Genomic DNA, 12,649 nt, shown 5'->3' on the forward strand with positions numbered 1-12,649 from the left:
CTTTCCCAGTATCAGAGTCTTCCCCAAGAGTCAGCTCTTCACATCAAGTGGGCAAAGTACTGGAGCTTCAGCTTCAGCATCAGTCCTTTCAGGTGAATATTCAGGACTGATCTCCTTTAGGATTGACTAGTTTGATCTCCTTGCAGTCCAAGGGACTCTCAAGAGTCTTCTCCAGCACAATTCAAAAGCATCAGTTCTTTGACACTCAGCCTTCTTTATGGTTCAACTCTCACATCTGTGCATGATTACTGGGAAAACCATAGCTTTGATGATACAAACCTTTGTCAGCAAAGTGATGTCTCTGCTTTTTAATATGCTGTCTAGGTTTGTTATAGCTTTTCTTCAAAAGTGCAAGCATCTTTCAATGTCATGACTGCAGTCACCATCCACAGTGATTTTGGAGCCCAAGGAAATAAAATTTGTCACCATTTCCAATTTTTCCCTTCTATTTGCTGTGAAGTAAAGTGACCACATGCCATGGCTTATAGCTTCATTGAGTTACACAAGCCCCTTTTGCCACAACTGTGGTCCATGAAGGCTGTGGTCCATGAAGGGGTTGTTTCCAATAGCCTGCCAGAAGGAAAGAAAGTAAGTTCGTTCCAACCCATCCCCTCTCAGAAGCAGAAGCTGTGATTTAAAAACTATTAGGAATTCCTAGTAATCACTCTTCAATGGGAATGTCTGAAATCCTGTCAATAAAAATTTGCTCAAAGAAAGTTTGAATTTCTATTAAGTGGAAACTTTATTGTGCATCCTCCAACATTGATTTGAATAATTTTGTAGGAATAAGATGTAAATATGTTCAAACCTGGAACTAGATATAAATTCCATTTGCTTGTATCTTTTATATAACTATAAAGCTAGAATCTATTTATAAACTTAACAGAAAACTCAGAAATCAAAAAGATTAATGCAAGCAACATTGCTATGATGGATAATGCTCTACTGAAGCTAAACAGGAAGAATATGGTACTATTTGCCACTGATGATTCTTTTTATTTTAGTATGGCTCTGTTACCATCTCTGTGTACATATGTGTAATTATATATATTGTATAGACATATACATGTTCAGAACAATACAAAAATTACAGAATTTAGAGTTAGAGTTATATATAAAATATTACTACATGCCATTTACAAACCATATTCATCAAATCTAAAACATGGTTCATTGTAAAATCCATCATTATTTTATGTATACTTCTGTTAACCTACACCATGCTCAGCCTAAAATCAAGTCTTGCATACAACGAATAACTACTCATAAAAGTTAATGAGACCATAATATATAAAGCTGAAGTTCCAGTACTTTGACCATCTGATGTGAAGAACTGCCTCATTGGAAAAGACACTGATGCTGGGAAAGATTGAAGACAGGAGGAGAAGGGGCCGACAGAGGATGAGAGGAGGGTCGGATGGCATCACCGACTCAATGCACAGGAGTTTGGGTAAACTCAGGAAGTAGTGAAGAACAGGGAAGCCGGGCGAGCTGCAGTTCGCAGGGCTGAAAAGAGTCGGACACCACTTAGCGACTGAACATCTCTGTCCTGCAGAGACGTTTTCCCCGCTGCCTACAAGCTGTTTCTGTCACAGAGAACCTCTTTATAATTAATTCCGAGCTAAGAGATGGTCTAAACCATCATTCCCTCATCATTAATTCAACAAACACTCATGTAGTATTTAGAATATACTAGCATTGGGGCAGACAAAAGGGATTTGAAGGTGACCAAAATGTAGCCTCAACCTGAACAAGCTTACTCTCTCTCACAGGAAAAAGAGATCTGGAAATGGCTGTAAAATGAAACCTGATCAACTGAAGGTGTGCGTGTGGCACAAGGTACAATCGAACAAAGAAAGGATCGCATGTGCACTTGTTGGGAGGAAAGCTGGGAGAAGACAACACCCGGCAGGTAGACAGATAAGAAGTGGGACAGGATTGTAGGCAGGAGAAGGACCTATGAGCAAAGACACGGACAGAGGTAAGAGAAAGCAGTGTGATTCAAGTTACCACGAATAATTCAGCGAGGCTTAGAGTGGGTTATAGATGAAATGAGAGAGTTAGGGAAGGATCCGTTTTAAAGGGCAAGAAAGGTCAGAATGGTAGCCTGGACATGATAGCAAAGGCAGGAGGAGTCGCTGAGGGCTTTCATCTAGACATCCTGATTGGATTCATTTTGGAGCATGATTGCTTTTGCTCAGGCTGGCAGTCACTACTGCAGCAATTAACTTTGCACAAAAAATTTGGAGTGCTCTTAGTGAAATTCCAGGAGCCAATTCACCCAGAAAAGCAACCCTCTTCTTTCTCTTGTCTTCTACTGTGGGACACAAAATCACAGAATTTAGAGTTAGAAGGAAACTTAAGGTCACACATCTTTGTTGTTGTTGTTTAGTCACTAAGTTGTGCTGACTCTTTTGCAACCCCGTGAACTGTAGCCCACGAGGTTCCTCTGCCCTTGGGATTCCCAGGCAAGAATACTGGACTGGGTTGCCATTTCGTTCTCCAGGGGATCTTCCTAACCCAGGAATCAAACTCACATCTTCTGCATTGGCAGGTGCATTCCTTACCACTGAGCCACCAGGGAAGCCAGCTCACATATCTAACCACTGAAAAAGAATGAGCCAAAATTCATATTTCTCATTCTAAAATTCTTTCCAGTTTCCCATTTTCTGAACTTTCAGAACGCTGCCTGAAGAGGACAGAGGTTCATGACATTGTACAGGAGACAGGGATCAAGACCATCCACAAGGAAAAGAAATTCAAAAAGGCAAAATGGCTGTCTGAGGAAGCCTTACAAATAGCTGTGAAAAGACAGGAAGCAAAAAGCAAAGGAGAAAAGGAAAGATATACCATCTGAATGCAGAGTTCCAAAGAATAGCAAGGAGAGATAAGAAAGCCTTCCTCAGCAATCAATGCAAAAAAATAGAGGAAAACAACAGAATGGGAAAGTCTAGAGATCTCGTCAAGAAAATTAGAGATACCAAGGGAACATTTCATGCAAAGATGGGCACAATAAAGGACAGAAATGGTATGGACCTAACAGAAGCAGAAGATATTAAGAGGTGGCAAGAATACACAGAAGAACTATACAAAAAATATCTTCACGACCCAAATAATCACGATGGCATGATCACCAACCTAGAGCCAGACATCCTGGAATGTGAAGTCAAGTGGGCTTTAAGAAGCATCACTATCAAAAAAAAAAAGAAGCATCACTATCAACAAAGCTAGTGGAAATGATAGAATTCCAGTTGAGCTATGTCAAATCCTAAAAGATGATGCTGTGAAAGTGCTGCACTCAATATGCCAGCAAACTTGGAAAACTCAGCTGTGGCCACAGGACTGGAAAAGATCCGTTTTCATTCCAATCCCAAAGAAAGGCAATGTCAAAGAATGCTCACACTACCACACAATTGCACTCATCTCCCACACTAGTAAAGTAATGCTCAAAATTCTCCAAGTCAGGCTTCAGCAGTACGTGAACCATGAACTTCCAGACGTTCAAGCTGGATTTAGAAAAGGCAGAGGAACCAGAGATCAAATTGCCAACATCCATTGGATCATCGGAAAAGCAAGAGAATTCCAGAAAAACATCTATTTCTGTTTTATTGACTATGCCAAAACCTTTGACTGTTTGGACCAAAACAAACTCTGGAAAATTCTGGAAGAGATGGGAATACCAGACCACCTAACCTGCCTCTCGAGAAACCTGTATGCAGGTCAGGATGCAACAGTTAGAACTGGACATGGAACAACAGACTGGAAAAGGCGTACGTCAAGGCTGTATATTGTCACCCTGCTTATCTAACTTATATGCAGCGTACATCACGCGAAATGCTGGACTGGATGAAGTATAAGCTGGAATGAAGATTGCCGGGAGAAATATCAATAACCTCAAATATGCAGATGACACCACCCTTATGGCAGAAAGTGAAGAAGAACTAAAGAGCCTCTTGAAAGTGAAAGCGGAGAATGAAAAATTTGGCTGAAAGCTCAACATTCAGAAAACTAAGATCATGACATCCAGTCCCATCACTTCTTGGCAAATAGATGGAGGAACAGTGGAAACAGTGAGAGACTTTATTTTGGGGGGCTCCAAAATTACTGCAGATGGTGACTGTAGCCATAAAATTAAAAGACGCTTGCTCCTTGAAAGAACAGTTATGACCAACAGCATATTAAAAAACAGAGACATTACTTTACCAACAAAGGTCTGTCTAGTCAAGGCTACAGCTTTTCCAGTAGTCATGTTTGGATGTGAGAGTTGGACTATAAAGAAAGCTGAGTGCTGAAGAATTGATGATTTTGAACTGTGGTGTTGGAGAAGACTCTTGAGTCCCTTGGACTGCAAGGAGATCCAACCAGTCCATCCTAAAGGAGATCAGTCCTGAATATTCATTGGAAGGACTGATGCTGAAGTTGAAACTCCAACACTTTGGCCACCTGATGCGAAGAGCTGACTCATTTGTAAAGACCCTGATGCTGGGAGGGATTGGGGGCAGGAGGAGAAGGGGATGACAGAGGATGAGATGGTTGGATGACATCACCGACTCGATGGACATGAGTTTGAGTAAACTCCAGGAGTTGACGATGGACATCGAGGCCTGGCGTGCTGCAGTCCATGGGGTCACAAAGAGTCAGACACGACTGAGAGACTTAACTAACTGACTGAACTAATCTAAACAAAGTGAACGTATTCATCTGTAATTTTAATGTCTGTGTTAATACCATGCTATTGACAGAGATCGAGATACTGGTAGTATTTTAAGTTATTGATAAAAATTCTTGAATTAATATCTGTGTGATTTTCTTATGACCTGTGATAAATCCTAAGGGTTGAATTGTCAAAGCAGACTCCCCCAAATCACAGCAAACTGCATTAATGATTCAATGGATACAGGCCACTGTCAAACATAGATAAAACATCCTTTGGGGAAAAGCCTATAACGATCAGACCCAGCATTTAAAACTGTCCACTTTCTGCTGAATTTTGACACATTTTGATTTCAGATGTACAAGGAGGTTTTGTGTATTGTATACAAAAGTATTTCTCACAAAAGGAAGGCAGTGTGAGGAACTGGTGGTCCGGTGGTTAAGAATCTGCCTTGCAATGCAGGGGACACGGATTCCAACCCTGATCTGGGAAGATCCCACATGCCGCTGAGCACCTCGGCCTGTGAGGAGCAACTACTGGGCCCAGGCACCCGGGAGCCCGTGGGCCACAACTAGCATGTGCATCACAACAAAAGATTTCGCATGATGCAACTAAGACCCAACTCAGCAGAGAAATAAATTAAAATATGTGGAACTTTCCTGGCAACCCAGTGGTTAAGACTCAGCATTTTCACAGCAGAGAGCATGGGTTCAATTCCTGGTCTGGTGACTAAGATTCCACATGCTGCGTTTTTTTGTTTTAGTCACTCAGTCGTGTCTGAGTCTTTAGCGACACCACGGACTATAGCCCACCATTCTCCTCTGTCCATGGGATTTTCCAGGCAAAAATACTGGAGTGGTTGCCACTTCCTTCTTCAGGGAATCTTCCAGGATCAGGGATCAAACCCGCATCCCCTGCATTGGCAGACAGATTACCACTGAGCCACCTGGGAAACCCCATGGTGCGGCCAATAAAAAAGAGAAGGCAAGGTGGTTTGAGGATGCACCCCACTCCAGTACTCTTGCCTGGGAGGCTCCGCCGTCCATGGGATCGCGAAGAGTCGGACACAACTGAGCAACTTCACTTTCATGCATTGGAGAAGGAAATGGCAACCCACTCCAGTGTTCTTGCCTGGAGAATCCCAGGGACGGGGGAGCCTGGTGGGCTGCCGTCTATGGGGTCGCACAGAGTTGAACACAACTGAAGCGACTTAGCAGCAACAGCCGTTTTAAGTTTCCTTACAAAGTCACCCCATCTCCAGCCAGCCATGCCACATAAATCCATAAATTACAGGCTTTTCTGCAATAAGCAATCTAGACAGACCAAAAATGTCCTACTAAATACATTTCCCATACATAGAGACTTCCTGGTATCCTTCCACCAGTAAATATCATGGTCAGATTTACAAGGAGGTCTGATGAAGCTATTTATTCCTCTGAGGGTCCCGGGAAGGGAGAGAATCAGTCACAAGTCTGCTATTAACATTTCCTTGGATGTTTGTATATTAAGTTCAAAAATCTAATTAACCACAGGCTTAGAGGATTAACTGAGAAACTCCTAAAATGACCCCATACATATCTCATAATTCATTCATGGTTGTTTCTGAAGCAAAAATGTAATCAAAAAGAAAAGTTTGCCTTTTAAAACAATGAACATGCATTTTTTTTGAACAAAAATAAATATTGATAATTTTGTACTTTCAAGACATTCACATCAAATCATATAATCAACAAAGTTGGTTTTTATATGTTTCTTTTTGATGAAATGATTGAATCTAAAATGAAAACTTCTAGTTTCTTTTTTAAAAAAATCAGTAAAAGACTTATGATTTTGATAATATGAAAAACTAAATTAAAATTCTTTCTTAAAATTTTTCCTGCATATTTTTTCTCTTACAAATACACTTTAAAGTGCATAACCATTTTTTCAGTTTTATTGATTTAAAATGTTGTGTTAATTTCTGCTTTATATTAAAGTGATTCAGTTATGCATATATTTTTTTTCCATATTGTTTTCCTAAAATACATAATTGTTATCTCAAGGAAGTCCCCAAGTTCCAGAAATACAGATGGAAGAAATATTAGATGTGCTAACTCAGGCTGCCCTGGGTGTGGATAATGTGGAGGGTGGTCTTGGTGCTGAAAGCCTCCGGTTTTAATTGGCAAGTGCACAAGAGAAATGCACTAAAAACTCTATTGAAAACAAAGTCAAAACATCCTTTAAAAAAGTACATTCATGCTGGACTGAAAAAAAATCTGTCCAACAGCACAGACCATCAAGGAAGTTTGTTTGGGTTCTGGGTAGGAAAATAAAGTTCTCCTTAACAATTCTTAATGTTGCAGCTCTGCCTCATGCTGGTTTGGGATTCAAAATTCACACACACACACAGACTAGAGTAAGCAGATTGTTTAGTAATGTAGAAATAACCAGCAGAAGTAACCGTAACTAGGAGTGTAAATTGTGACAAGAATAGAGCTTAAATGTTTCTCAATATACAACACAATGAAATGGTAAATATGTGAGGGAAAGGCTGTGTTGTCTAACTTTACTGTGGAAGTCATTTTGCAAATCAAATCACCATATTGTGTATCAAATCATCATATTGTACACTGAAACTTACATAATAGCATATGTCAATCATATCTCAATAAAGCTAGGAAATTTTACTTTTTAAAATAAGGCATGTTAAGGAATAAGATTCCACCTACTTATATGCAAGTATTTTTGCTTCACAAACTATAGGCCCAGATTTTCTTTTATAAAAGTAGCTCTTTTGCATTTATGTAAAATATTTATTGTCCAGAAAAACAGGTAAGATGTAATTAATCCATCAGTGTTTTAATGTTTCTGGTGTCCTTGGAGCTCAATGTAGTAAGCAAGATCTCACTTCAAAAGGGTTTTCATGTTATGAAAAGAGCATTTTCTATTTTTTAAATTACTTCAATTCTTTTTTACAAGAGCAGAACAAAGTTTTGCAATTGAAATATTCATTTTTTTTACAAAAATGTTTGATATTTTTTAAGAAGCTAAATGGTTAAAAGAGTATTTTTTTAAAACTGCAATATTTCTTTCATAATTTGGTTAACAGCTAAATGCTAATCTGTCAAACTGTGAAAGAAATATTAGGATATTTTATATAGATGTTTAAACTAGAACAGATACAATGAAAGAACACTATTTTCGATGACAAGGTGGTACTAGAAGTGATGCAGCAAAGGTTCTGACAGTAATAATCTTTCCAGCTATTCAGGGAGATGACAGAGATGCAGGAAAATATTAGTGAAAGAAACAGCATATTGTGGTGCCAAGTGTTGTTAAGAAATGCATAGATTTAAATGTTGTGAGTGTAATATATTTAATTAGTTTTTAATTAAAGCAGAGATGTAAGGGAAGCCTAGAGCTGTCAGATCACAGAAAGGGCTTTCAGTTAAATTCTATTCAGCAGGGGTTGAGTTTCTACTATATATAAAGGCACTCTAGGGGTAAAATAAATGACGCATGGTGTCCTCTTTCAAGGAGTTTAGGTTTATTGATTCAATGGTGAATCAGAGAAAAAAATTAATGCTAGTGAAAGATATATTTTTAATAATTTAAGAAATTAGTAATCCAACAGAATTATCTAGACTTATAAAACTAAGAATCACATATATAGTATTCATAATATTTCAGCAATTTATAAGAAAATAGCAAACTTGCAAGAAATTTTGGAGCAGATTGCTTCCTAGCAATAAATTACATTTCCTCTAAAGTGATATTCATTAAACATACTGTCTCTGGGTTATGCGCTCAGTAGTATCCTCTCAAACATTGGTGATGAAGTTCTAATCTCCCATACCTCAAAATGTGACCTTATTTGGAGATAAGAGTCTTTAAAGAGGTCAATTAAAATAAGGTAATTGAGGTGGGCCTTAATCTAATGTAATGTAACTGGTGTCCTTATGAGAAGACAGAATTTGGACACAAACACGAACAGAGGGAAGACACAGGGAGAAGATGCCCATCTACAAGCCAAGGAGAGAGACTTATAGCGGCTCCTTTATCACAGCCTTCAAAGGAACCACCTTGCTGACATCTTGATCTCAAACATCTAGCCTCCAAAACTGTGAGAAAATACGTTTATGTTGTTTAAGTCAACCCAGCCTATGGCACTTTGTTATGGCAGCCCTAGCAAGCTAATACACTCCCTCTGCTTTATTCTAATGTAACCATCATCATGCATCTGAGATGGAGGTTTAGGCAACTGGGAATGGGGAACAATGTCTCACTTTTCATTATATTTTCTTAAAAAATATCATTAATCTAATCAAATAATAAAATACCAACTAAAGAAAATAATCACAGGAAGGAAAAAAGAGTAAAAGTAGTTACCTCACAGTGCAGAACTAGAAGTGAGGACTTTGGGGGAGTTGCTTTATATTATAAGCACTTCGTTTTTGTTCACTCAGTCATGTCCGACTCTTTGCGACTCCATGGACTGCAGCATGCCAGGTTTCCCTGTCCTTCACCATCACCCAGAGCTCTCAAACTCATCTCCACTGTGTCGGTGATGCCATCCAACCATCTCGTCCTCTGTCATCCCCTTCTCCTCCTGCCTTCTACGTTTCCCAGCATCAGGTTCTTTTCCAATGAGTCAGCTCTTCACATCAGGTGGTCAAAGTATTGGAGCTTCAGCATCAGTCCTTCCAATAAATATTCAGGGTTGATTTCCTTTAGGATTGACTAGTTTGATCTCCTTGCAGTCCAAGGGACTCTCAGAGGTCTTTAATCATTTGCACGTATTATTTTAACAAAAATTCAATAGATGGAGATAGGTAGGTGGGTAATTACAAAGAAAGAAAGAAAAATAAACCAACAGGCAATGTGCCCACATTTAAATAACCATTTAAACAATTTAAATCAACAATGAAGTTTTGTTTAATTCTCACTTCTGAATTATTCACAGGGGTATTTTGACTCTCTGAAGTTCATAAACAGAACTTAAATCACCCAAGCAGAAGTAATTTGCTGCTTTTAAGCCAAAGCCCTGACTAGCTAGAGAGTTGCCTTTAGGAATTAACCAGAACAAAATCCTGATTAAACAACTAATTGGCTTGTCTGCTAATGAAAAGAAAATCAAAGCACATTTCTCTACCTCAAGACACAGAGTCATAAAATAGAAGTTTTTCAGAACCACCTCAGAGATGTTTAAATCACTGACAATAAAATTCAACAAGGTGAAGCCTAGTGAAGGAGGCAATGAGAATAAAAAAGATCCTGATCCAAGCGGCGAGTCACGGCAAGCCATGAGACAGGTACGCGCCCCATGCCCCTAAGTCCCTCCTGATTAGCACCATTTCTTGACTGGGAGAGGGATTTTCATAAACACTGGGATATGTGATTTCTCTGCAGTTTTACCTGCTGCCAACTAAGTCATGGACTGTTCGTCTTTGGGGTTTATCCCCATCATTTTATATATATTGCATATATTGGCTTTAAAACGGACTAATGCATAGAAGACTCTATAACAATTTGGAAAAACCAAGTAAGACTTCTCTTTGTTGATTTTCACTTCTGCCATCATCCAAAACGAAATCATTTCTCAAGTATTAAGCATGTTATATAATCTAGTTCCAACAGAGAAGGTCAAACATCCTGGTCTTAGTAAACTATATTTTAACGGTGATTTCTCTAGACCAGAAGTTCTCAATAAGGACTAGTTTGCACTGAGGACAACTATCAATATTAGAAGATATTTTTTGTTGTCATGGTTCAAGGGTAGGAAGTTACTGGCATCTAAAGGGGAAAGGCCAGAGATGCTGCTATATATCCTAGAATGTACAGGAGAGCCTTTTACAACATAGAATTATCCAGTTTAACACTTTAATATTACCAAAGTGGAGAAACCACACTCTGGAAAAGTATTTTCTTAAGTTCTAAGTCTGTTCATCTTTAAAATAAAGATTTACCTGCTTTGTAGCCTTGGTATACAAACTAGAGACGGTTTAGATAAAGCATATAGTAGGGCAATTATTATTACCATTATTAATCATTTGTATCCTTATGACGGATTTAAGTCCAAATGATAATCATATGATCAACATTCACTTACAGCTATCTATAGAACAGTTTTCATGGATTACTCATTAGCTTTACCTAAAATCACCACATAAGATTTTTAGAGCAAGAATTATTTTCTCATCTAAGAGAACTGGATGAAAGATGTCAAGTACAAACAGGAAGGTACCTCAGGGACTGGCATAGCCTGGTCTAATGATTCAGGTTTAAATGAACCTGGAGTATATAAAACATGAAGATTACCTAATGTTAGCCCTGGAAAATGTGCCTTCCTTTTCTGATTAACACTGACTGTTTTTGCAGTGGAGAGAATTGGAGAAAATGTGCTTAGCATGGCTTTATGAGGGTGTCCTTGACTTCTTTCTAATTCTTGTGTCAAAATAAATAATCTCACACTTTAAGAGTTATTTATATGTTTAAAAACTTACAGACTGTCACAAATGTTGAGCCGGGTACTTCCCTTCCGCTAGCCTTGTTGTGTTTCTCTCTGGGAAAGTCATTACAACGATGTTTGCCAACTTGCCAACTATCATGATTATTTTCCCACAGAGCACATAAAAAATAGCTAATGCATTATTCTCTTGGAGAACATAATAGCTAACAGGAATTACTATGTGCCAAACAAAGTGCTATCCCTTTTCAAGCACTATTGTATTGAATACTCACAATACCCACGGGCCCTGTTATAATTTGCTATTTACACACAACTGACAAATTGCAGACTCTGAACTGGAACCCTGTTCTGTCTGATTTTAGGGCCTGAGAGCTAAATCATTAGGTTATGTTGCTACAGAACAGGAGAAATAGTAGTTGAATCAACTTTTCCAAATGCTTGATCTACAGGGGAAAAAAAGGGATGCTAGAGACAAGACAAAAAAAAAAACAAAAATTCAGGAACTCCTTAAAGAGCTGTCTTTCCTTCAGCCATTAATACTGGAGAGCTATTCAGAGTGGACCCCGAGAGAAGCACTCTTTTGAACTGTGGTGTTGGAGAAGACTCCTGAGAGTCCCTTGGACAGCAAGGAGATCCAACCAGTCCATCCTAAAGGAGATCAGTCCTGGGTGTTCATTGGAAGGACTGATGTTGAACCTGAAACTCCAATACTTTGGCCACCTGATGTGAAGAGCTGACTCATTGGAAAAGACCCTGATGCTGGGAAAGATTGAAGGTGGAAGGGGAAGGGGATGACGGGGATGAGGTGGCTGGATGGCATCACTGACACGATGGACATGGGTTTGGGTAAACTCTGGGAGTTGGTGATGGACAGGGAGGCCTGGCGTGCTGTGGTTTATGGGGTCACAAAAAGTCAGACACGACTGAGTGACTGAACTGAACTGAACCAAACTGAAGCGCTCTTACACATTCTGTGCCATTCTGACGACCATAATTTATGCATACTCATCAGGATGTCTGCTAGCATCACATATCTTAAAACTCATATTAGGGAATTATTTGTGTCTACTCTTTCCAATAATATGTCAGAAAAGGAAAAATAGTTTTTCTCCAGTTTCAAATGTGCTAAATGTTAAAATTGACACAAAGTTAAACCCCTATTTTCCTCTACAGAATATAACCTTTTAAAATGACATTTAAACAACACATTTCTGAAATACAAATAGATTATTTGAGTCCTATAAGGAAACATCTAGAAATGAATAAATCAATTTGCATTGTATTTTAAGTGTCATTTAAACAGTTAATTCTCAAACCAAAATATCATAGGTAATTCAGATTTGTAAATAGCCATTAAATCAAAAATTGCAAATTCACACTTGTCCAAACTCTCATACTCCAGAATAAGGCATTATTCACATAAATTTATATTTATGTATACATAAAACTATGATGAAAATATTAATGAATAACATGATGCAAAACTACTTGATTGAAGTCAGAAGGCTTTGTCACTATTTTGTAATCTATCCAGAGACCCGTACTTT

The 12,649-nt window shown here is 38.6% G+C and overlaps 1 protein-coding gene across 1 annotated transcript in view; it reads left to right on the top strand.

The window, feature by feature from the left end:
* The first annotated feature begins 9,834 nt into the window (after positions 1–9,834).
* The window catches only part of CNGB3 (cyclic nucleotide gated channel subunit beta 3), a 174,606-nt gene continuing 171,791 nt past the window's right edge, over positions 9,835–12,649 (top strand). Inside the window, exon 1 of the mRNA XM_043483829.1 lies at positions 9,835–9,945. Within this exon, the coding sequence (XP_043339764.1) occupies positions 9,835–9,945 (111 nt within the window). The remainder of the gene's footprint in view (positions 9,946–12,649) is intronic.

Source organism: Cervus canadensis, chromosome 12 (assembly GCF_019320065.1).
Source record: "Cervus canadensis isolate Bull #8, Minnesota chromosome 12, ASM1932006v1, whole genome shotgun sequence".
Classification (NCBI taxonomy): domain Eukaryota; kingdom Metazoa; phylum Chordata; class Mammalia; order Artiodactyla; family Cervidae; genus Cervus; species Cervus canadensis.